The sequence below is a fragment of the Engystomops pustulosus genome, chromosome 10 (genome assembly GCF_040894005.1).
Source record: "Engystomops pustulosus chromosome 10, aEngPut4.maternal, whole genome shotgun sequence".
NCBI classification, from domain to species: domain Eukaryota; kingdom Metazoa; phylum Chordata; class Amphibia; order Anura; family Leptodactylidae; genus Engystomops; species Engystomops pustulosus.
This window is the reverse complement of record NC_092420.1, coordinates 93,203,821-93,225,759: the sequence shown is the minus strand read 5'-3', so window position 1 is coordinate 93,225,759 and position 21,939 is coordinate 93,203,821. Positions and strand designations below refer to the sequence as shown.

Below are 21,939 nucleotides of genomic sequence, written 5' to 3'. Positions count from 1 at the left end.
GGATCTCCTGTATATAATGATATATGTACAGCCGGTATAACCTGGGGATCTCCTGTATATAATGATATATGTACAGCCGGTATAACCTGGGGATCTCCTGTATATAATGATATATGTACAGCCGGTATAACCCGGGAATCTCCTGTATATAATGATATATGTACAGCTGGTATAACCTGGGGATCTCCTGTATATAATGATATATGTACAGCCGCTATAACCTGGGTATATCCTGTATATAATGATATATGTACAGCCGGTATAACCTGGAGATCTCCTGTATATAGTGATATATGTACAGCCGGTATAACCTGGGGATCTCCTGTATATAGTGATATATGTACAGCCGGTATAACCTGGGGATCTCCTGTATATAATGATATATGTACAGCCGCTATAACCTGGGTATATCCTGTATATAATGATATATGTACAGCCGGTATAACCTGGAGATCTCCTGTATATAATGATATATGTACAGCCGGTATAACCTGGGGATCTCCTGTATATAGTGATATATGTACAGCCGGTATAACCTGGGGATCTCCTGTATATAATGATATAAGTATAGCCGGTATAACCTGGGGATCTCCTGTATATAATGATATATGTACAGCCGGTATAACCTGGGGCTCTCCTGTATATAGTGATATATGTACAGCTGGTATAACCTGGGGATCTCCTGTATATAATGATATAAGTATAGCCGGTATAACCTGGGGATCTCCTGTATATAATGATATATGTACAGCTGGTATAACCTGGGGATCTCCTGTATATAATGATATATGTACAGCCGGTATAACCTGGGGATCTCCTGTATATAATGATATATGTACAGCCGGTATAACCTGGGGATCTCCTGTATATAATGATATATGTACAGCCGGTATAACCTGGGGATCTCCTGTATATAATGATATATGTACAGCCGGTATAACCTGGGGATCTCCTGTATATAATGATATATGTACAGCCGGTATAACCTGGGGATCTCCTGTATATAATGATATATGTACAGCCGGTATAACCTGGGGATCTCCTGTATATAATGATATATGTACAGCCGGTATAACCTGGGGATCTCCTGTATATAATGATATATGTACAGCCGGTATAACCTGGGGATCTCCTGTATATAATGATATATGTACAGCCGGTATAACCTGGGGATCTCCTGTATATAATGATATATGTACAGCCGGTATAACCTGGGGATCTCCTGTATATAATGATATATGTACAGCCGGTATAACCTGGGGATCTCCTGTATATAATGATATATGTACAGCCGGTATAACCTGGGGATCTCCTGTATATAATGATATATGTACAGCCGGTATAACCTGGGGATCTCCTGTATATAATGATATATGTACAGCCGGTATAACCTGGGGATCTCCTGTATATAATGATATATGTACAGCCGGTATAACCTGGGGATCTCCTGTATATAATGATATATGTACAGCCGGTATAACCTGGGGATCTCCTGTATATAATGATATATGTACAGCCGGTATAACCTGGGGGTCTCCTGTATATAATGATATATGTACAGCCGGTATAACCTGGGGGTCTCCTGTATATAATGATATATGTACAGCCGGTATAACCTGGGGGTCTCCTGTATATAATGATATATGTACAGCCGGTATAACCTGGGGATCTCCTGTATATAATGATATATGTACAGCCGGTATAACCTGGGGATCTCCTGTATATAATGATATATGTACAGCCGGTATAACCTGGGGATCTCCTGTATATAATGATATATGTACAGCCGGTATAACCTGGAGATCTCCTGTATATAATGATATATGTACAGCCGGTATAACCTGGGGATCTCCTGTATATAATGATATATGTACAGCCGGTATAACCTGGGGATCTCCTGTATATAATGATATATGTACAGCCGGTATAACCTGGGGATCTCCTGTATATAATGATATATGTACAGCCGGTATAACCTGGGGGTCTCCTGTATATAATGATATATGTACAGCCGGTATAACCTGGGGATCTCCTGTATATAATGATATATGTACAGCCGGTATAACCTGGGGGTCTCCTGTATATAATGATATATGTACAGCCGGTATAACCTGGGGATCTCCTGTATATAATGATATATGTGCAGCCGGTATAACCTGGGGATCTCCTGTATATAATGATATATGTGCAGCCGGTATAACCTGGGGATCTCCTGTATATAATGATATATGTGCAGCCGGTATAACCTGGGGATCTCCTGTATATAATGATATATGTACAGCCGGTATAACCTGGGGATCTCCTGTATATAATGATATATGTACAGCCGGTATAACCTGGGGATCTCCTGTATATAATGATATATGTACAGCCGGTATAACCTGGGGATCTCCTGTATATAATGATATATGTACAGCCGGTATAACCTGGGGATCTCCTGTATATAATGATATATGTACAGCCGGTATAACCTGGGGATCTCCTGTATATAATGATATATGTACAGCCGGTATAACCTGGGGATCTCCTGTATATAATGATATATGTACAGCCGGTATAACCTGGGGATCTCCTGTATATAATGATATATGTACAGCCGGTATAACCTGGGGATCTCCTGTATATAATGATATATGTACAGTCGGTATAACCTGGGGATCTCCTGTATATAATGATATATGTACAGCCGGTATAACCTGGGGATCTCCTGTATATAATGATATATGTACAGCCGGTATAACCTGGGGATCTCCTGTATATAATGATATATGTACAGCCGGTATAACCTGGGGATCTCCTGTATATAATGATATATGTACAGCCGGTATAACCTGGGGATCTCCTGTATATAATGATATATGTACAGCCGGTATAACCTGGGGATCTCCTGTATATAATGATATATGTACAGCCGGTATAACCTGGGGATCTCCTGTATATAATGATATATGTACAGCCGGTATAACCTGGGGATCTCCTGTATATAATGATATATGTACAGCCGGTATAACCTGGGGATCTCCTGTATATAATGATATATGTACAGCCGGTATAACCTGGGGATCTCCTGTATATAATGATATATGTACAGCCGGTATAACCTGGGGATCTCCTGTATATAATTATATATGTACTGCCGTTATAACCTGGGGATCTCCTGTATATAATGATATATGTACAGCCGGTATAACCTGGGGATCTCCTGTATATAATGATATATATACAGCCGCTATAACCTGGGGATCTCCTGTATATAATGATATATGTACAGCCGGTATAACCTGGGGATCTCCTGTATATAATGATATATGTACAGCCGGTATAACCTGGGGATCTCCTGTATATAATGATATATGTACAGCCGCTATAACTTGGGGATCTCCTGTATATAATGATATATGTACAGCCGGTATAACCTGGGGATCTCCTGTATATAATGATATATGTACAGCCGGTATAACCTGGGGATCTCCTGTATATAATGATATATGTACAGCCGGTATAACCTGGGGATCCCCGGTATATAATGATATATGTACAGCCGGTATAACCTGGGGATCTCCTGTATATAATGATATATGTACAGCCGGTATAACCTGGGGATCTCCTGTATATAATGATATATGTACAGCCGCTATAACCTGGGGATCTCCTGTATATAATGATATATGTACAGCTGGTATAACCTGGGGGTCTGATATTTCTATACAGTGAGACTATGTATGGCTGCTGACATGTCGGGGCTTCTTTCTGTGCTCTGCGTGCTCTGGATGTCTATGGTAAGTAGTGGAGGACATAAGGACATTGTTCTGTGTTGCTCCTGATGCCAGAGATGATGCTCAGGACTCGCTGGGTCTGGTCCAGAGCTGCTGAAAAGTGAAGAAGAGATTCTCTTTGTCATGGAGTCTCGTCCTTAATTAAACTAAAGCTTCATGAAAAAGTTCTCTGTCTGATTAACTCCTTCCCGGCTAAACCAACTAAGCTGCGTTCACACGTTCTGTGTGGATTGATGGCTCATGCGACATCCCACCCCAACAGCCACACTGCCCCCCCCCCAGCAGCCCCACTGCCCCCAGCAGTCATATTGCCCCCCCAGCAGCAGCCACACTGCCCCCAGCTGTCATATTGCCCCCCAGAAGCAGCCGCCACACTGCCCCCAGCTGTCATATTGCCCCCAGCAGCCACAATGCCACCCCCCAGCAATCACAGTACCCCAGTAGCCATAGTGCCTCCCCAGCAGTCACACTCCACCCCATTAGTCAGTGCCCCCAGTACCCACTGCATTCCTGTCCAAAAACTGCCTCCATTATCTACAGCAACTCCAGTAGCCACAGGCGGGCCGGATAACGCCAGAGCCGGGCCGGATAACGCCAGAGCCGGGCCGGATAACGCCAGAGCCGGGCCGGATAACGCCAGAGCCGGGCCGGATAACGCCAGAGCCGGGCCGGATAACGCCAGAGCCGGGCCGGATAACGCCAGAGCCGGGCCGGATAACGCCAGAGCCGGGCCGGATAACGCAAGAGCCGGGCCGGATATCACAAGAGCAGGATAACACAAGGGCGCAGGGCCGTAAAACACAAGAGCCGGGCCGATAATAGAAGGCCGTGGGTCAAATAACATAAGATCCGGCCTGGATAACACAAGGTCACGGGCCGGATAACATAAGGTCACGGGCCGGATAACATAAGGTCACGGGCCGGATAACATAAGGTCACGGGCCGGATAACATAAGGTCACGGGCCGGATAACATAAGGTCACGGGCCGGATAACATAAGGTCACGGGCCGGATAACATAAGATCCAGCCTGGATAACACAAGGTCACGGGCCGGATAACACAAGGTCACGGGCCGGATAACATAAGAGCCGGCCTGGATAACACAAGGTCACGTGCCGGATAACACAAGGTCACGGCCCGGATAACATAAGAGCCGGCCTGGATAACACAAGGTCACGTGCCGGATAACACAAGGTCACGGCCCGGATAACACAAGGTCATGGGCCGGATTTGGCCCCCATGCCCTATTCTGTAAATAATCAATGTTGGTATACTTTTATAAACTTTATAAAGCCCACCCCTGTATACAGACCAGGCACAATGTCATAGGCCTTTAAAGCTGCAAAATATATGACCCCCCCCCCCGAAGACCACATCACAATACGATTTTGGGTGGTCACTTTGAAGAGGTTTTTGTTGCGAGGTTTTTTTCAAGACATTGGGGGAGATGTATCAGGACTTCATTCCCCCCATTGTGTATGTGAAGTTTTCTGTAGCTGCACGCTGCCCCCTGGTGTGTGGCCTAAGAACTGACAGATTCTTATCTCTATCTGTAACTATATGTATTTATCTAAGTCAGCAGGTACCGGAGGGGGCGCAGCCATATTGTTCCCGATATGAAACATTAGTCCGGAGAAGAGGCTGGTGAGGCTTATGTCATGGCGAGATGCAAAGCCTCCTGCTCGCTGTCACACTATAAAAAGCGTGGGTAAAAATCCAGTCATGTGATGTTATACAGGCACAAAGCACGTTAAAACCCTAGTGTCACACAGGTGCACCCCCTGTTATATGCCTCGTCATGTGATGTCACACAGGTGCACCCCCTGTTATATGCCTGGTGATGTTATGTCACACAGGTGCACCCCCTGTTATATGCCTCGTCATGTTATGTCACACAGGTGCACCCCCTGTTATATGCCTGGTGATGTTATGTCACACAGGTGCACCCCCTGTTATATGCCTGGTGATGTTATGTCACACAGGTGCACCCCCTGTTATATGCCTGGTGATGTTATGTCACACAGGTGTACCCCCTGTTATATGCCTGGTGATGTTATGTCACACAGGTGCACCCCCTGTTATATGCCTGGTGATGTTATGTCACACAGGTGCACCCCCTGTTATATGCCTGGTGATGTTATGTCACACAGGTGCACCCCCTGTTATATGCCTGGTGATGTTATGTCACACAGGTGCACCCCCTGTTATATGCCTGGTGATGTTATGTCACACAGGTGCACCCCCTGTTATATGCCTGGTGATGTGATGTCACACAGGTGCACCCCCTGTTATATGCCTGGTGATGTGATGTCACACAGGTGCACCCCCTGTTATATGCCTGGTGATGTGATGTCACACAGGTGCACCCCCTGTTATATGCCTGGTGATGTGATGTCACACAGGTGCACCCCCTGTTATATGCCTGGTGATGTGATGTCACACAGGTGCACCCCCTGTTATATGCCTGGTGATGTGATGTCACACAGGTGCACCCCCTGTTATATGCCTGGTGATGTGATGTCACACAGGTGCACCCCCTGTTATATGCCTGGTGATGTGATGTCACACAGGTGCACCCCCTGTTATATGCCTGGTGATGTGATGTCACACAGGTGCACGGCTTATTATATCCCTAGTAATGCAGTGTCACACAGGTGAATGGCTCATAAGTAACCAGAGCTGTGTCTTATAACAAGCCATGGACCTGTGTGACATCACATGACCAGGGATATAACGAGCCGTGCACCTGTGTGACATCACATGACCAGGGATATAACAAGCCATGCACCTGTGTGACATCACATGACCAGGGATATAACGAGCCGTGCACTTGTGTGACATCATATAACTGGGGACATAACTAGCCGTGCACCTGTGTGACATCACATGACCAGGGATATAACGAACCGTGCACCTGTGTGACATCACATGACCAGGGATATAACGAACCGTGCACCTGTGTGACATCACATAACCCAGGATATAACTAGCCATGCACCTGTGTGACATCACATAACCCAGGATATGTGATGAGCTGTGTACCTAAGTGACATCACATGACCAGAGATTTAGCGAGCTGTGCACCTGTGTGACATCATAAGACCAGAGACCTGGGTTATAACTGGCCATCATAGGACTGGCCCCCTAATCTGTGTCACATGGAAGCCATCGCAGCTGCACCAATAAAAAATGGTTGCATGCGACACAATTGCAGCGCACCCACTACTGAAATATCTGTGCAAGTCATTTTAACATTAAAGAACGGGCACAGTCCAGAACTTGCATTGCACTCTGACGCACTACAATCATTTTTTTCACGCATTTAAATCTCGGCATGTGACGCGCATGAAAAACGCACCATACAAGTCTATGGAGATGCACCAAAAACGCATCGCACTCTGAGACACAGGCAAGTGCAATGCGTGAGATAAAAACACATTGAAAACACACGTGAAAAACTGAGACACTGAACAAACTCTGATGCAAAATGTCAGTTTTTCACTGACCAAACACTGATCAGACTCTGACGTGATCTGCAACAGGGCCTCAGTTGTTTTCTCTTAACTTGGGGTGTGTCCTCACACTGCTGTGCTCTGTGCAGCTCCATAATAGACCCTCACCTTTGGTTGCCTATTGTAGCTCTTACTCAGAGTAGAAGGAAGATGCCGTGAAGCTGCCAATGCCATTCGCAACATGGCGGTCACTTGAGGCTCAGAAAGCTTCCAGGGAATTACGCCAGCCACAACATGGCCGCAAATAAGATCCGGCTCGGGGGTCACGTGCCACCGCCCGACCTCCGGAAGAGAAAACATTGTTCCAGCCACAACATGGCCATCCGGTTCTGAGAGGTCATGTGACCGGTCAGGTGACACATCCGTCCCCGCCCTCGCTTCCAGCCGAGTGTGGGCGTGTCCGGGGCGGACAGTCCGGGCTGCCAGTCAACATGGCGGCGCACAGGAGCTCTGCCGTGAGGCTCAGGGCGTGATCCCCGGTGTGAGGAGCGGGCGGCAGCATGGAGACCGAGGAGGAGCAGCACATGACCACGCTGCTCTGCATGGGCTTCTCCGACCCGGGCGCCATCCGCAAGGCCCTGCGCCTGGCCAAGAACGACATCAACGAGGCGGTGGCCCTGCTGACTAACGAGCGGCCCGGCCTGGACTACGGCTACGAGCCCATGGACAGCGGCTCCCGGGGAGACGGCAGCAGGAGCTCAGGCTTCGACCCCCCGCCCGCCTACCATGAGGTGGTGGAGCCCGAGGTGAGAGCTGTCACCCCGCCGCCATGTGTGTGACAGGAGGGGGTCACCCGAGGGAGGGGGGTGACAGGAGGGGGTCACCCCAGGGAGGGGGGTGACAGGAGGGGGTCACCCGAGGGAGGGAGGTGACAGGAGGGGGTCACCCGAGGGAGGGGGTCACCCGAGGGAGGGAGGTGACAGGAGGGGGTCACCCGAGGGAGGGAGGTGACAGGAGGGGGTCACCCGAGGGAGGGAGGTGACAGGAGGGGGTCACCCGAAGGAGGGGGGTGACAGGAGGGGGTCACCCGAGGGAGGTGACAGGAGGGGGTCACCCGAGGGAGGGAGGTGACAGGAGGGGGTCACCCGAGGGAGGGGGGTGACAGGAGGGGGTCACCCGAGGGAGGGAGGTGACAGGAGGGGGTCACCCGAGGGAGGGAGGTGACAGGAGGGGGTCACCCGAGGGAGGGGGGTGACAGGAGGGGGTCACCCGAGGGAGGGAGGTGACAGGAGGGGGTCACCCGAGGGAGGGAGGTGACAGGAGGGGGTCACCCGAGGGAGGGAGGTGACAGGAGGGGGTCACCCGAGGGAGGGAGGTGACAGGAGGGGGTCACCCGAGGGAGGGAGGTGACAGGAGGGGGTCACCCGAGGGAGGGAGGTGACAGGAGGGGGTCACCCGAGGGAGGGAGGTGACAGGAGGGGGTCACCCGAGGGAGGGAGGTGACAGGAGGGGGTCACCCGAGGGAGGGAGGTGACAGGAGGGGGTCACCCGAGGGAGGCGGGGTGACAGGAGGGGGTGGCCCCAGGGGGGGAGGCGGGGTGACAGGAGGGGGTGGCCCCAGGGGGGGAGGCGGGGTGACAGGAGGGGGTGGCCCCAGGGGGGGAGGCGGGGTGACAGGAGGGGGTGGCCCCAGGGGGGGAGGCGGGGTGACAGGAGGGGGTGGCCCCAGGGGGGAGGCGGGGTGACAGGAGGGGGTGGCCCCAGGGGGGGAGGCGGGGTGACAGGAGGGGGTGGCCCCAGGGGGGGAGGCGGGGTGACAGGAGGGGGTGGCCCCAGGGGGGGAGGCGGGGTGACAGGAGGGGGTGGCCCCAGGGGGGGAGGCGGGATGACAGGAGGGGGTGGCCCCAGGGGGGGAGGCGGGGTGACAGGAGGGGGTGGCCCCAGGGGGGGAGGCGGGGTGACAGGAGGGGGTGGCCCCAGGGGGGGAGGCGGGGTGACAGGAGGGGGTGGCCCCAGGGGGGGAGGCGGGATGACAGGAGGGGGTGGCCCCAGGGGGGGAGGCGGGATATCTTTATAGTAAAATTCAGCCCCTGGTGCAGTACAGTCATTTCCTCCCCTCCGGCACCACAGTCTATGGGGTCTTCCCCAGATCTTGCGCTATTACACCACATCAGACGTTTACCACAGACCCCTAGAGGGGGGAGACAGTCAGCTGGGAGGTCTGTTCATCTGCGGTCATGTGACCTGGCGGCGTCCTGAGATACATGTGATGTCGGTGTGACATGAGGTGATGACCACGGGGTCAGGATGGTCTCTAGAGCTCATCACTTGTCTCCCTGCGGTCAGCCTTTACCTAGCATAGAACTGGCTGACAGCAGAGAACAATAGATTGCATTCTGCTGCATTGTACAGAGCTGAGGTTTTGTTTCTGTGTTCTGTAGAAGATGCTGATGCTGCGGGGGCTGTCCACGTGTTACATGTATGTGCAGAGCCGATCATAGAGACATTTAAAGGTCACATCGCCCCCTGTGTGTCCTGTCAGGGTGTAATGGAATCTTCACATTTTATTCAGGAAGCAGGCAGCTCAGGATGAGCCTTAGGCTGAAAAATAAGGACTGAACTGTAATGAAAGGTTTGAGAGATATGTTGATATGTGACGTGTCCTCAGCCATGTGATGCTTGTGGTGCTCAGACTGTGGGGTGTCTGCGCCTCCGCAGCTTGTACTCCCCGAGACGCCTCCACTCCCGGGGGCAGAGGTAGAGGCTCCTCCTCTGTGGTGGCCTGTGCCTGCTGGAGGCTCCTCCTCTGTGGTGGCCTGTGCCTGCTGGAGGCTCCTCCTCTGTGGTGGCCTGTGCCTGCTGGAGGCTCCTCCTCTGTGGTGGCCTGTGCCTGCTGGAGGCTCCTCCTCTGTGGTGGCCTGTGCCTGCTGGAGGCTCCTCCTCTGTGGTGGCCTGTGCCTGCTGGAGGCTCCTCCTCTGTGGTGGCCTGTGCCTGCTGGAGGCTCCTCCTCTGTGGTGGCCTGTGCCTGCTGGAGGCTCCTCCTCTGTGGTGGCCTGTGCCTGCTGGAGGCTCCTCCTCTGTGGTGGCCTGTGCCTGCTGGAGGCTCCTCCTCTGTGGTGGCCTGTGCCTGCTGGAGGCTCCTCCTCTGTGGTGGCCTGTGCCTGCTGGAGGCTCCTCCTCTGTGGTGGCCTGTGCCTGCTGGAGGCTCCTCCTCTGTGGTGGCCTGTGCCTGCTGGGGGCTCCTCCTCTGTGGTGGCCTGTGCCTGCTGGGGGCTCCTCCTCTGTGGTGGCCTGTGCCTGCCGGGGGCTCCTCCTCTGTGGTGGCCTGTGCCTGCCGGGGGCTCCTCCTCTGTGGCGGCCCCTGCCTGCCGGGGGCTCCTCCTCTGTGGCGGCCCCTGCCTGCCGGGGGCTCCTCCTCTGCGGCGGCCCCTGCCTGCCGGGGGATCCTCCTCTGCGGCGGCCCCTGCCTGCCGGGGGATCCTCCTCTGCGGCGGCCCCTGCCTGCCGGGGGATCCTCCTCTGCGGCGGCCCCTGCCTGCCGGGGGCTCCTCCTCTGCGGCGGCCCCTGCCTGCCGGGGGCTCCTCCTCTGCGGCGGCCCCTGCCTGCCGGGGGCTCCTCCTCTGCGGCGGCCCCTGCCTGCCGGGGGCTCCTCCTCTGCGGCGGCCCCTGCCTGCCGGGGGCTCCTCCTCTGCGGCGGCCCCTGCCTGCCGGGGGCTCCTCCTCTGCGGCGGCCCCTGCCTGCCGGGGGATCCTCCTCTGCGGCGGCCCCTGCCTGCCGGGGGATCCTCCTCTGCGGCGGCCCCTGCCTGCCGGGGGATCCTCCTCTGCGGCGGCCCCTGCCTGCCGGGGGATCCTCCTCTGCGGCGGCCCCTGCCTGCCGGGGGATCCTCCTCTGCGGCGGCCCCTGCCTGCCGGGGGATCCTCCTCTGCGGCGGCCCCTGCCTGCCGGGGGATCCTCCTCTGCGGCGGCCCCTGCCTGCCGGGGGATCCTCCTCTGCGGCGGCCCCTGCCTGCCGGGGGATCCTCCTCTGCGGCGGCCCCTGCCTGCCGGGGGATCCTCCTCTGCGGCGGCCCCTGCCTGCCGGGGGATCCTCCTCTGCGGCGGCCCCTGCCTGCCGGGGGATCCTCCTCTGCGGCGGCCCCTGCCTGCCGGGGGATCCTCCTCTGCGGCGGCCCCTGCCTGCCGGGGGATCCTCCTCTGCGGCGGCCCCTGCCTGCCGGGGGATCCTCCTCTGCGGCGGCCCCTGCCTGCCGGGGGATCCTCCTCTGCGGCGGCCCCTGCCTGCCGGGGGATCCTCCTCTGCGGCGGCCCCTGCCTGCCGGGGGATCCTCCTCTGCGGCGGCCCCTGCCTGCCGGGGGATCCTCCTCTGCGGCGGCCCCTGCCTGCCGGGGGATCCTCCTCTGCGGCGGCCCCTGCCTGCCGGGGGATCCTCCTCTGCGGCGGCCCCTGCCTGCCGGGGGATCCTCCTCTGCGGCGGCCCCTGCCTGCCGGGGGATCCTCCTCTGCGGCGGCCCCTGCCTGCCGGGGGATCCTCCTCTGCGGCGGCCCCTGCCTGCCGGGGGATCCTCCTCTGCGGCGGCCCCTGCCTGCCGGGGGATCCTCCTCTGCGGCGGCCCCTGCCTGCCGGGGGATCCTCCTCTGCGGCGGCCCCTGCCTGCCGGGGGATCCTCCTCTGCGGCGGCCCCTGCCTGCCGGGGGCTCCTCCTCTGCGGCGGCCCCTGCCTGCCGGGGGCTCCTCCTCTGCGGCGGCCCCTGCCTGCCGGGGGCTCCTCCTCTGCGGCGGCCCCTGCCTGCCGGGGGCTCCTCCTCTGCGGCGGCCCCTGCCTGCCGGGGGCTCCTCCTCTGCGGCGGCCCCTGCCTGCCGGGGGCTCCTCCTCTGCGGCGGCCCCTGCCTGCCGGGGGCTCCTCCTCTGCGGCGGCCCCTGCCTGCCGGGGGCTCCTCCTCTGCGGCGGCCCCTGCCTGCCGGGGGCTCCTCCTCTGCGGCGGCCCCTGCCTGCCGGGGGCTCCTCCTCTGCGGCGGCCCCTGCCTGCCGGGGGCTCCTCCTCTGCGGCGGCCCCTGCCTGCCGGGGGCTCCTCCTCTGCGGCGGCCCCTGCCTGCCGGGGGCTCCTCCTCTGCGGCGGCCCCTGCCTGCCGGGGGCTCCTCCTCTGCGGCGGCCCCTGCCTGCCGGGGGCTCCTCCTCTGCGGCGGCCCCTGCCTGCCGGGGGCTCCTCCTCTGCGGCGGCCCCTGCCTGCCGGGGGCTCCTCCTCTGCGGCGGCCCCTGCCTGCCGGGGGCTCCTCCTCTGCGGCGGCCCCTGCCTGCCGGGGGCTCCTCCTCTGCGGCGGCCCCTGCCTGCCGGGGGCTCCTCCTCTGCGGCGGCCCCTGCCTGCCGGGGGCTCCTCCTCTGCGGCGGCCCCTGCCTGCCGGGGGCTCCTCCTCTGCGGCGGCCCCTGCCTGCCGGGGGCTCCTCCTCTGCGGCGGCCCCTGCCTGCCGGGGGCTCCTCCTCTGCGGCGGCCCCTGCCTGCCGGGGGCTCCTCCTCTGCGGCGGCCCCTGCCTGCCGGGGGCTCCTCCTCTGCGGCGGCCCCTGCCTGCCGGGGGCTCCTCCTCTGCGGCGGCCCCTGCCTGCCGGGGGCTCCTCCTCTGCGGCGGCCCCTGCCTGCCGGGGGCTCCTCCTCTGCGGCGGCCCCTGCCTGCCGGGGGCTCCTCCTCTGCGGCGGCCCCTGCCTGCCGGGGGCTCCTCCTCTGGTTGCCATGGGCAACTAGAAATATTCTGACATTCAGACAGCTTGATAAATCTGCCCCATTGTATTTTCTAGAGCAGATACATTGTAGCGAGCTGTCAGCAGAGCAGTGTGTATGACACTGGATACATTGTAACGACTCCTCAGCTGATTTGTGGTCTATGAGGGATGAGTCTCGGGACACGTGTTGTATTATTATGTTTTGGCTTTTCCTGTAAGGCCTCGGAGTCTCTAGTTTGGGCTTCTCCCCTGTGATTTGTCTCTGCAGATGATCCCTCCCGGGGGACGTTGTCTGACGCAAGGACGTGTCACTATCTGTCGCTGCAGAGACGTCTCCTCTGTGGTTACTGCTTATAGTCTCAGTACTGGAGCCGCAGCCGCCCTGAAGGAGGCACCAGGAGACCCCCGCACCCTGTCACATGTGTATTACACCTGAATTATAGGGGAGGGAATGAATCCTGTATTACCCCTGACTACTGGTAGCTCCCCCTAGTGGCGGCTTTAATGGTGTTTTTCAGATTAATAACATTGATAACTGATCTATGGATGAAGTCCTGGGCATCAGATTAACATCAAGCCCCACAGATAATGGAAGCAGACAGCGCCGTTCCCTGTGTAGTGGCTGAACTGAGTCACTTACCTCCTATTCATAGATATAAAGCTGATTTGCATTAACTAGCTCTGTCCACTACACAGAGAACGGCGCTGTCTGCTTTCTGTTCCATTCTCTATGTATCAGCTACAAGAACATCTGATCCTTGGAATACGTCATCATCAGTATTTTTAGTTTGGACAACCCCTTTAAGATGATCCTGTTGCACATTCGTGTTGCCACTATGGGGTGCGGAGTTGTATGTGCGGCTCCGCTGTATGATGTCTGTTGCCGTCCCGCCTGGGACTCCATGTATCGTCTCTCGGGAATCTTCTCAGCCTCGTGTGAAGCGACTGAGCAGAGAACTTGATCCTTTTAACTTTTACTAAACATCTCTGGTTTATAAAAGAAAAAAAAGATTCCTTATTTTTGCAATATTGGGGTCAGGATCCAGCTGCCCCCTAATCCTGAATGTAAAACTGCAATGTAGAGACGACCCAGATAGTCCTGAACTTGGTTTAACGTAATAAAAGCTGGAGTGTGCACTCATAGTTCTCTATAGCCCCCGGGCCTGCACTCCCAGCATCATAACCCTCTATAGCCACAGGACCAGTAATGTCATGTATGTACACAGTGACTGCACCAGCAGCAGAATAGTGAGTGCAGCTCTGGAGTATAATACAGGATGTAACTCAGGATCAGTACAGGATAAGTAATGTCATGTATGTACACAGTGACTGCACCAGCAGCAGAATAGTGAGTGCAGCTCTGGAGTATAATACAGGATGTAACTCAGGATCAGTACAGGATAAGTAATGTCATGTATGTACACAGAGACTGCACCAGCAGCAGAATAGTGAGTGCAGCTCTGGAGTATAATACAGGATGTAACTCAGGATCAGTACAGGATAAGTAATGTCATGTATGTACACAGTGACTGCACCAGCAGCAGAATAGTGAGTGCAGCTCTGGGGTATAATACAGGATGTAACTCAGGATCAGTACAGGATAAGTAATGTCATGTATGTACACAGAGACTGCACCAGCAGCAGAATAGTGAGTGCAGCTCTGGAGTATAATACAGGATGTAACTCAGGGTCAGTACAGGGTAAGTAATGTCATGTATGTGCACAGTGACTGCACCAGCAGCAGAATAGTGAGTGCAGCTCTGGGATATAATACAGGATGTAACTCAGGATCAGTACAGGATAAGTAATGTCATGTATGTACACAGTGACTGCACCAGCAGCAGAATAGTGAGTGCAGCTCTGGGGTATAATACAGGATGTAACTCAGGATCAGTACAGGATAAGTAATGTCATTATTGTACACAGTGACTGCACCAGCAGCAGAATAGTGAGTGCAGCTCTGGAGTATAATACAGGATGTAACTCAGGATCAGTACAGGATAAGTAATGTCATGTATGTACACAGTGACTGCACCAGCAGCAGAATAGTGAGTGCAGCTCTGGGGTATAATACAGGATGTAACTCAGGATCAGTACAGGATAAGTAATGTCATGTATGTACACAGAGACTGCACCAGCAGCAGAATAGTGAGTGCAGCTCTGCGGTATGATACAGGATGTAACTCAGGATCAGTACAGGATAAGTAATGTCATGTATGTACACAGTGACTGCTCCAGCAGCAGAATAGTGAGTGCAGCTCTGGGGTATAATACAGGATGTAACTCAGGATCAGTACAGGATAAGTAATGTCATGTATGTACACAGTGACTGCACCAGCAGCAGAATAGTGAGTGCAGCTCTGGGGTATAATACAGGATGTAACTCAGGATCAGTACAGGATAAGTAATGCCATGTATGTACACAGTGACTGCACCAGCAGCAGAATAGTGAGTGCAGCTCTGGAGTATAATACAGGATGTAACTCAGGATCAGTACAGGATAAGTAATGTCATGTATGTACACAGTGACTGCACCAGCAGCAGAATAATGAGTGCAGCTCTGGGGTATAATACATGATGTAACTCAGGATCAGTACAGGATAAATAATGTCATGTATGTACACAGTGACTGCACCAGCAGCAGAATAGTGAGCGCAGCTCTGGAGTATAATACAGGATGTAACTCAGGATCAGTACAGGATAAATAATGTCATGTATGTACACAGTGACTGCACCAGCAGCAGAATAGTGAGTGCAGCTCTGGAGTATAATACAGGATGTAACTCAGGATCAGTACAGGATAAGTAATGTCATGTATGTACACAGAGACTGCACCAGCAGCAGAATAGTGAGTGCAGCTCTGGAGTATAATACAGGATGTAACTCAGGATCAGTACAGGATAAGTAATGTCATGTATGTACACAGTGACTGCACCAGCAGCAGAATAGTGAGTGCAGCTCTGGGGTATAATACAGGATGTAACTCAGGATCAGTACAGGATAAGTAACGCCATGTATGTACACAGTGACTGCACCAGCAGCAGAATAGTGAGTGCAGCTCTGGGGTATAATACAGGATGTAACTCAGGATCAGTACAGGATAAGTAATGTCATGTATGTACACAGTGACTACACAGCAGCAGAATAGTGAGTGCAGCTCTGGGGTATAATACAGGATGTAACTCAGGATCAGTACAGGATAAGTTATGTCACGTATGTACACAGTGACTGCACCAGCAGCAGAATAGTGAGTGCAGCTCTGGAGTATAATACAGGATGTAACTCAGGATCAGTACAGGATAAGTAATGTCATTATTGTACACAGTGACTGCACCAGCAGCAGAATAGTGAGCGCAGCTCTGGAGTATAATACATGATGTAACTCAGGATCAGTACAGGATAAGTAATGTCATGTATGTACACAGTGACTACACAGCAGCAGAATAGTGAGTGCAGCTCTGGGGTATAATACAGGATGTAACTCAGGATCAGTACAGGATAAGTTATGTCATGTATGTACACAGTGACTGCACCAGCAGCAGAATAGTGAGTGCAGCTCTGGAGTATAATACAGGATGTAACTCAGGATCAGTACAGGATAAGTAATGTCATGTATGTACACAGTGACTGCACCAGCAGCAGAATAGTGAGCGCAGCTCTGGAGTATAATACAGGATGTAACTCAGGATCAGTACAGGATAAGTAATGTCATGTATGTACACAGTGACTGCACCAGCAGCAGAATAGTGAGTGCTGCTCTGGAGTATAATACAGGATGTAACTCAGGATCAGTACAGGATAAGTAATGTCATGTATGTGTACAGTGACTGCAGCAGAATATTGAGTGCAGCTCTGGGGTATAATACAGGATGTAACTCAGGATCAGTACAGGATAAGTAATGTCATGTATGTACACAGTGACTGCACCAGCAGCAGAATAGTGAGTGCAGCTCTGGGGTATAATACAGGATGTAACTCAGGATCAGTACAGGATAAGTAATGTCATGTATGTGTACAGTGACTGCACCAGCAGCAGAATAGTGAGTGCAGCTCTGGGGTATAATACAGGATGTAACTCAGGATCAGTACAGGATAAGTAATGTCATGTATGTACACAGTGACTGCACCAGCAGCAGAATAGTGAGTGCAGCTCTGGAGTATAATACAGGATGTAACTCAGGGTCAGTACAGGATAAGTAATGTCATGTATGTACACAGTGACTGCACCAGCAGCAGAATAGTGAGTGCAGCTCTGGGGTATAATACAGGATGTAACTCAGGATCAGTACAGGATAAGTAATGTCATGTATATACATAGTGACTGCACCAGCAGCAGAATAGTGAGTGCAGCTCTGGGGTATAATACAGGATGTAACTCAGGGTCAGTACAGGATAAGTAATGTCATGTATGTACACAGTGACTGCAACAGCAGCAGAATAGTGAGTGCAGCTCTGGAGTATAATACAGGATGTAACTCAGGGTCAGTACAGGATAAGTAATGTCATGTATGTACACAGTGACTGCACCAGCAGCAGAATAGTGAGTGCAGCTCTGGGGTATAATACAGGATGTAACTCAGGATCAGTGCAGCATAAGTAATGTCATGTATGTACAGTGACTGCACCAGCAGCAGAATAGTGAGTGCAGCTCTGGAGTATAATACAGGATGTAACTCGGGGTCAGTACAGGATAAGTAATGTCATGTATGTACACAGTGACTGCACCAGCAGCAGAATAGTGAGTGCAGCTCTGGAGTATAATACAGGATGTAACTCAGGGTCAGTACAGGATAAGTAATGTCATGTATGTACACAGTGAGTCGGATCATGTTAGATGTTTGTTAAGGGTCGGCAGATGCATCATGTGATCCTTCAGACTGCAGCCAGTGTTATGTATTGTCCCTGGAGAGATGTGTAATCACACCTTTGTGTATGTTGTTAGTAGCAGCAGGATTGTGATATATGGAATTATATTCCAGGATTATAGTTTCTCCAAGTGCACTGGGGTAGTGTCCTCACACTGCTGTGGCCTTTGCGCTGAGCTTCGCACAACTCTTCCTGTGTGTTACAGAGACTGCAGTGTATGTCCCATAGTTCCCACTCATAGTAAGTGATGGTCACGGGTGCGATGCTCTGCAGATGTATCCCTGGTTTTTCTGGGGTTTGGAATACTTGTTGTAGTCGAAGTCACTATAGAGACGGATGGTAAATACTGTGACTTCTGCTTCTCATTTCTGTATAAAGAATCTCCAGGAGGTGAAAGTTATTCCCCCAAAATTCTAGAATTTGGGCTGAGACCCATCTGTCATGTGAACACATCCCGGAGGCCGGACAGAGGAGACGCATCGCTCTCTCACCGCAGACTTCCTGTTATGTTACTTCTCATTTATGATGATCAAATGAAAGGCAGAGGAAGAAACTGCACAATGATATCTGTAGAGTATCCAGCCCCGGAGTGTGCGGACTCACTATTCTCCTAGTGGAGTCACTGAGTACATACATGACATTACTTATCCTGTACTGATCCTGAGTTACATCCTGTATTATACACCAGAGCTGCACTCACTATTCTGCTGCTGGTGCAGTCACTGTGTACATACATGACATTACTTATCCTGTACTGATCCTGAGTTACATCCTGTATTATACCCCAGAGCTGCACTCACTATTCTGCTGCTGGTGCAGTCACTATGTACATACATGACATTACTTATCCTGTACTGATCCTGAGTTACATCCTGTATTATACTCCAGAGCTGCACTCACTATTCTGCTGCTGGTGCAGTCACTATGTACATACATGACATTACTCATCCTGTACTGATCCTGAGTTACATCCAGTATTATACTCCAGAGCTGCACTCACTATTCTGCTGCTGGTGCAGTCACTGTGTACATACATGACATTACTTATCCTGTACTGATCCTGAGTTACATCCTGTATTATACCCCAGAGCTGCACTCACTATTCTGCTGCTGGTGCAGTCACTATGTACATACATGACATTACTTATACTGTACTGATCCTGAGTTACATCCTGTATTATACTCCAGAGCTGCACTCACTATTCTGCTGCTTGTGCAGTCACTATGTACATACATGACATTACTCATCCTGTACTGATCCTGAGTTACATCCTGTATTATACCCCAGAGCTGCACTCACTATTCTGCTGCTGGTGCAGTCACTATGTACATACATGACATTACTTATCCTGTACTGATCCTGAGTTACATCCTGTATTATACCGCAGAGCTGCACTCACTATTCTGCTGCTGGTGCAGTCACTGTGTACATACATGACATTACTTATCCTGTACTGACCCTGAGTTACATCCTGTATTATACCCCAGAGCTGCACTCACTATTCTGCTGCTGGTGCAGTCACTGTGTACATACATGACATTACTTATCCTGTACTGATCCTGAGTTACATCCTGTATTATACCCCAGAGCTGCACTCACTATTCTGCTGCTGGTGCAGTCACTGTGTACATACATGACATTACTTATCCTGTACTGATCCTGAGTTACATCCTGTATTATACCCCACAGCTGCACTCACTATTCTGCTGCTGGTGCAGTCACTGTGTACATACATGACATTACTTATCCTGTACTGATCCTGAGTTACATCCTGTATTATACCCCAGAGCTGCACTCACTATCTGCTGCTGGTGCAGTCACTGGGTACATACATGACATTACTTATCCTGTACTGATCCTGAGTTACATCCTGTATTATACCCCAGAGCTGCACTCACTATTCTGCTGGTGCAGTCACTGTGTACATACATGACATTACTTATCCTGTACTGATCCTGAGTTACATCCTGTATTATACCCCAGAGCTGCACTCACTTTTCTGCTGCTGGTGCAGTGGGGGCGACCTCCTCCTCCTGGTCTCTGTATATGATATATTTGGGATGTGACATGTGAGACTGTTGTGTAATCTTCTCTTCTCTCCAGAGTAAACATTGCACAGTCTCTGGACACAGCAGTTTGATCACATTAAGGGATTGTCCTCTTATATTAAGGTTTGGGGCCCGGGGACCTCTGATACCAGACTGATGTTAATGGGGTATCCCGGACACGTACATGTATATGTGATCATGTTGTAGTAGACATTATAGATGTGTTGCTGTTATTGCTCAGGTGATGTCAGTCTTTACTGTGGATGTCGCATTCTGTTCATTATCGTTATAAGCAGCTGTAGGTTTGATAATGGATGATTGGGGTGAGTGAGCGGACGTCCTGGATGATGTGATAGAATACGCTCTTTGTGGCGTTGTAGTTAGCGCCCGGTCTGTGTCGCTCTCCCGCGGTTCGGCGACTTGTTACACTGCGTCTCTGTTCCTCCAGCTGTGCGGACGGATGAATCAATGGGCTCAGTGTGAATGAGACATCGGATAAATCCGCCTGTCAGTGCCCGGAGGAGCAGTGGATGTCACCTGCAGCCGCCCAATGGATAATGCAGGCATTTGTATGTGTGTTACGTGCATTGCGCCCCCCTCTGTGATAAACAGCAGCTCCCATACCTGGGGGGTTATCCAGCTTTCCTAGGTTCCTGACCTTTCTCCAATGTGCCTTTTGTGTGGACAGGACTGTGGGAAAGCTGGGTGAGCTTGTCCTCAAGAATTACTGTCTGTCTTTGGCCTACTCCCACAGTCCTGCTGCCTTCCCGTTCTGGAGTCTGGGAAAGCTGGGTGAGCAACGGCTCAGATGCATATTGTCCCAGGCGTTGATCTGCAGGTCCAGTGTATGGTGCAGCCGTGCAGGCTATAGTGGTGTAGTGTACAAAGCACCAAAGGGGCGCTGCAGCAGCTTCATTATTAGGATCATCGCGGTGTCTCCGCTAGTCTTAAAAGGTATCACAGAGGTCATTGCTTTATAATTTTATTCCCCTCAATTCGTTTCCCTTCGCTCTCCCCCCAGACAAAGCTCCTGTGTGCGGCCTCATTCACACACAATGTCCCAGAATAAATCCTGCGCCGCTGCCAAAATCCTGAGCACATCCCAAATCATGTGATGGCATCGGACCTTCGGATCAGGGAGGGGGCAGCGTCACATCGCTGGGTCTCTTATTTACCCCTCTGTCTTACAGGAGGTGACTCCTTGCACCTCCCAGGGGTGTTTTCCAGGATTCCTGTAACATTACTGTCCTGAGATGTTACTGCACTTTGTAGATTTGGATCTGTTTTGTGATACATTCAGTAACCTTGACAGTAGAATCAGGGAGTGAACGTCACAAAATCTTTGCAAGAATAATCCCCGAAATCTAACCAATTCTCTGAGAGCAAGACGTGATGCGTATCATAGATGTCAGTGCCTCTGATCCGTGTCAGTGAATAGAAACGTCCTGCTGTTGTATACGGTCACACAGAACATTGTGTCCATAGGTGAGGCCATCGTTACAATGTATCAGGCAATAGAAACATTACGAGATTGTATCAATCTGATGGACGGCACAGATTATACTGGGATTTTTTGAATAATGGTTTCATTTTAATAAGCTTTTTTTTTTTTTTTTTTCTTTTTTAATTCTTTAAAATTTTGTTAATTTTAGAAAAACGATGAGAATGGAAACTGCTCTGGAGAAAGCATCGAGTTCCCCACCACAAACCTGTACGAGCTGGAGAGCCGGGTGCTGACCGACCACTGGTCCATCCCCTACAAGAGAGAGGAGTCCCTGGGCAAGTGCTTGATCGCCTCCACGTATCTGGCCAAGCTCGGTAGGTTAACCTCTTAATGACCGGGCTGTATCGCTAACATTATGACATTGGTACCTTTACACGGAGTCCATAGTTTGGCTGTGGGGTTGAGTCTTCATGTATCCGACAGGGAGCTGGAATAATCTCGGTGGCCACCGTCCAGCACCTAAAAATAACATATCTTGTGTCCCATGAGGAGCAGCTGCGGTGTCTGTGACCCTGTGTATGGCGGCCTGTTTGTGCACTACAACACCCAGCATCTACATTGC

At 52.2% G+C, this 21,939-nt stretch overlaps 1 protein-coding gene across 3 annotated transcripts in view; it reads left to right on the top strand.

Moving 5' to 3' along the window:
* Window positions 1-7,628: 7,628 nt before the first annotated feature.
* Window positions 7,629-21,939, top strand: part of USP24 (ubiquitin specific peptidase 24) — a 65,771-nt gene continuing 51,460 nt past the window's right edge. For 2 of the 3 annotated variants that reach the window (XM_072128703.1, XM_072128701.1), the window contains exons 1-2: window positions 7,630-8,035; window positions 21,526-21,691. In XM_072128703.1, the coding sequence (XP_071984804.1) occupies window positions 7,790-8,035; window positions 21,526-21,691 (412 nt within the window). In that variant the 5' untranslated portion in view covers window positions 7,630-7,789. Of the gene's footprint in view, window positions 8,036-21,525; window positions 21,692-21,939 lie in introns of all 3 variants that reach the window. The other variant, XM_072128702.1, reaches the window with a different exon arrangement.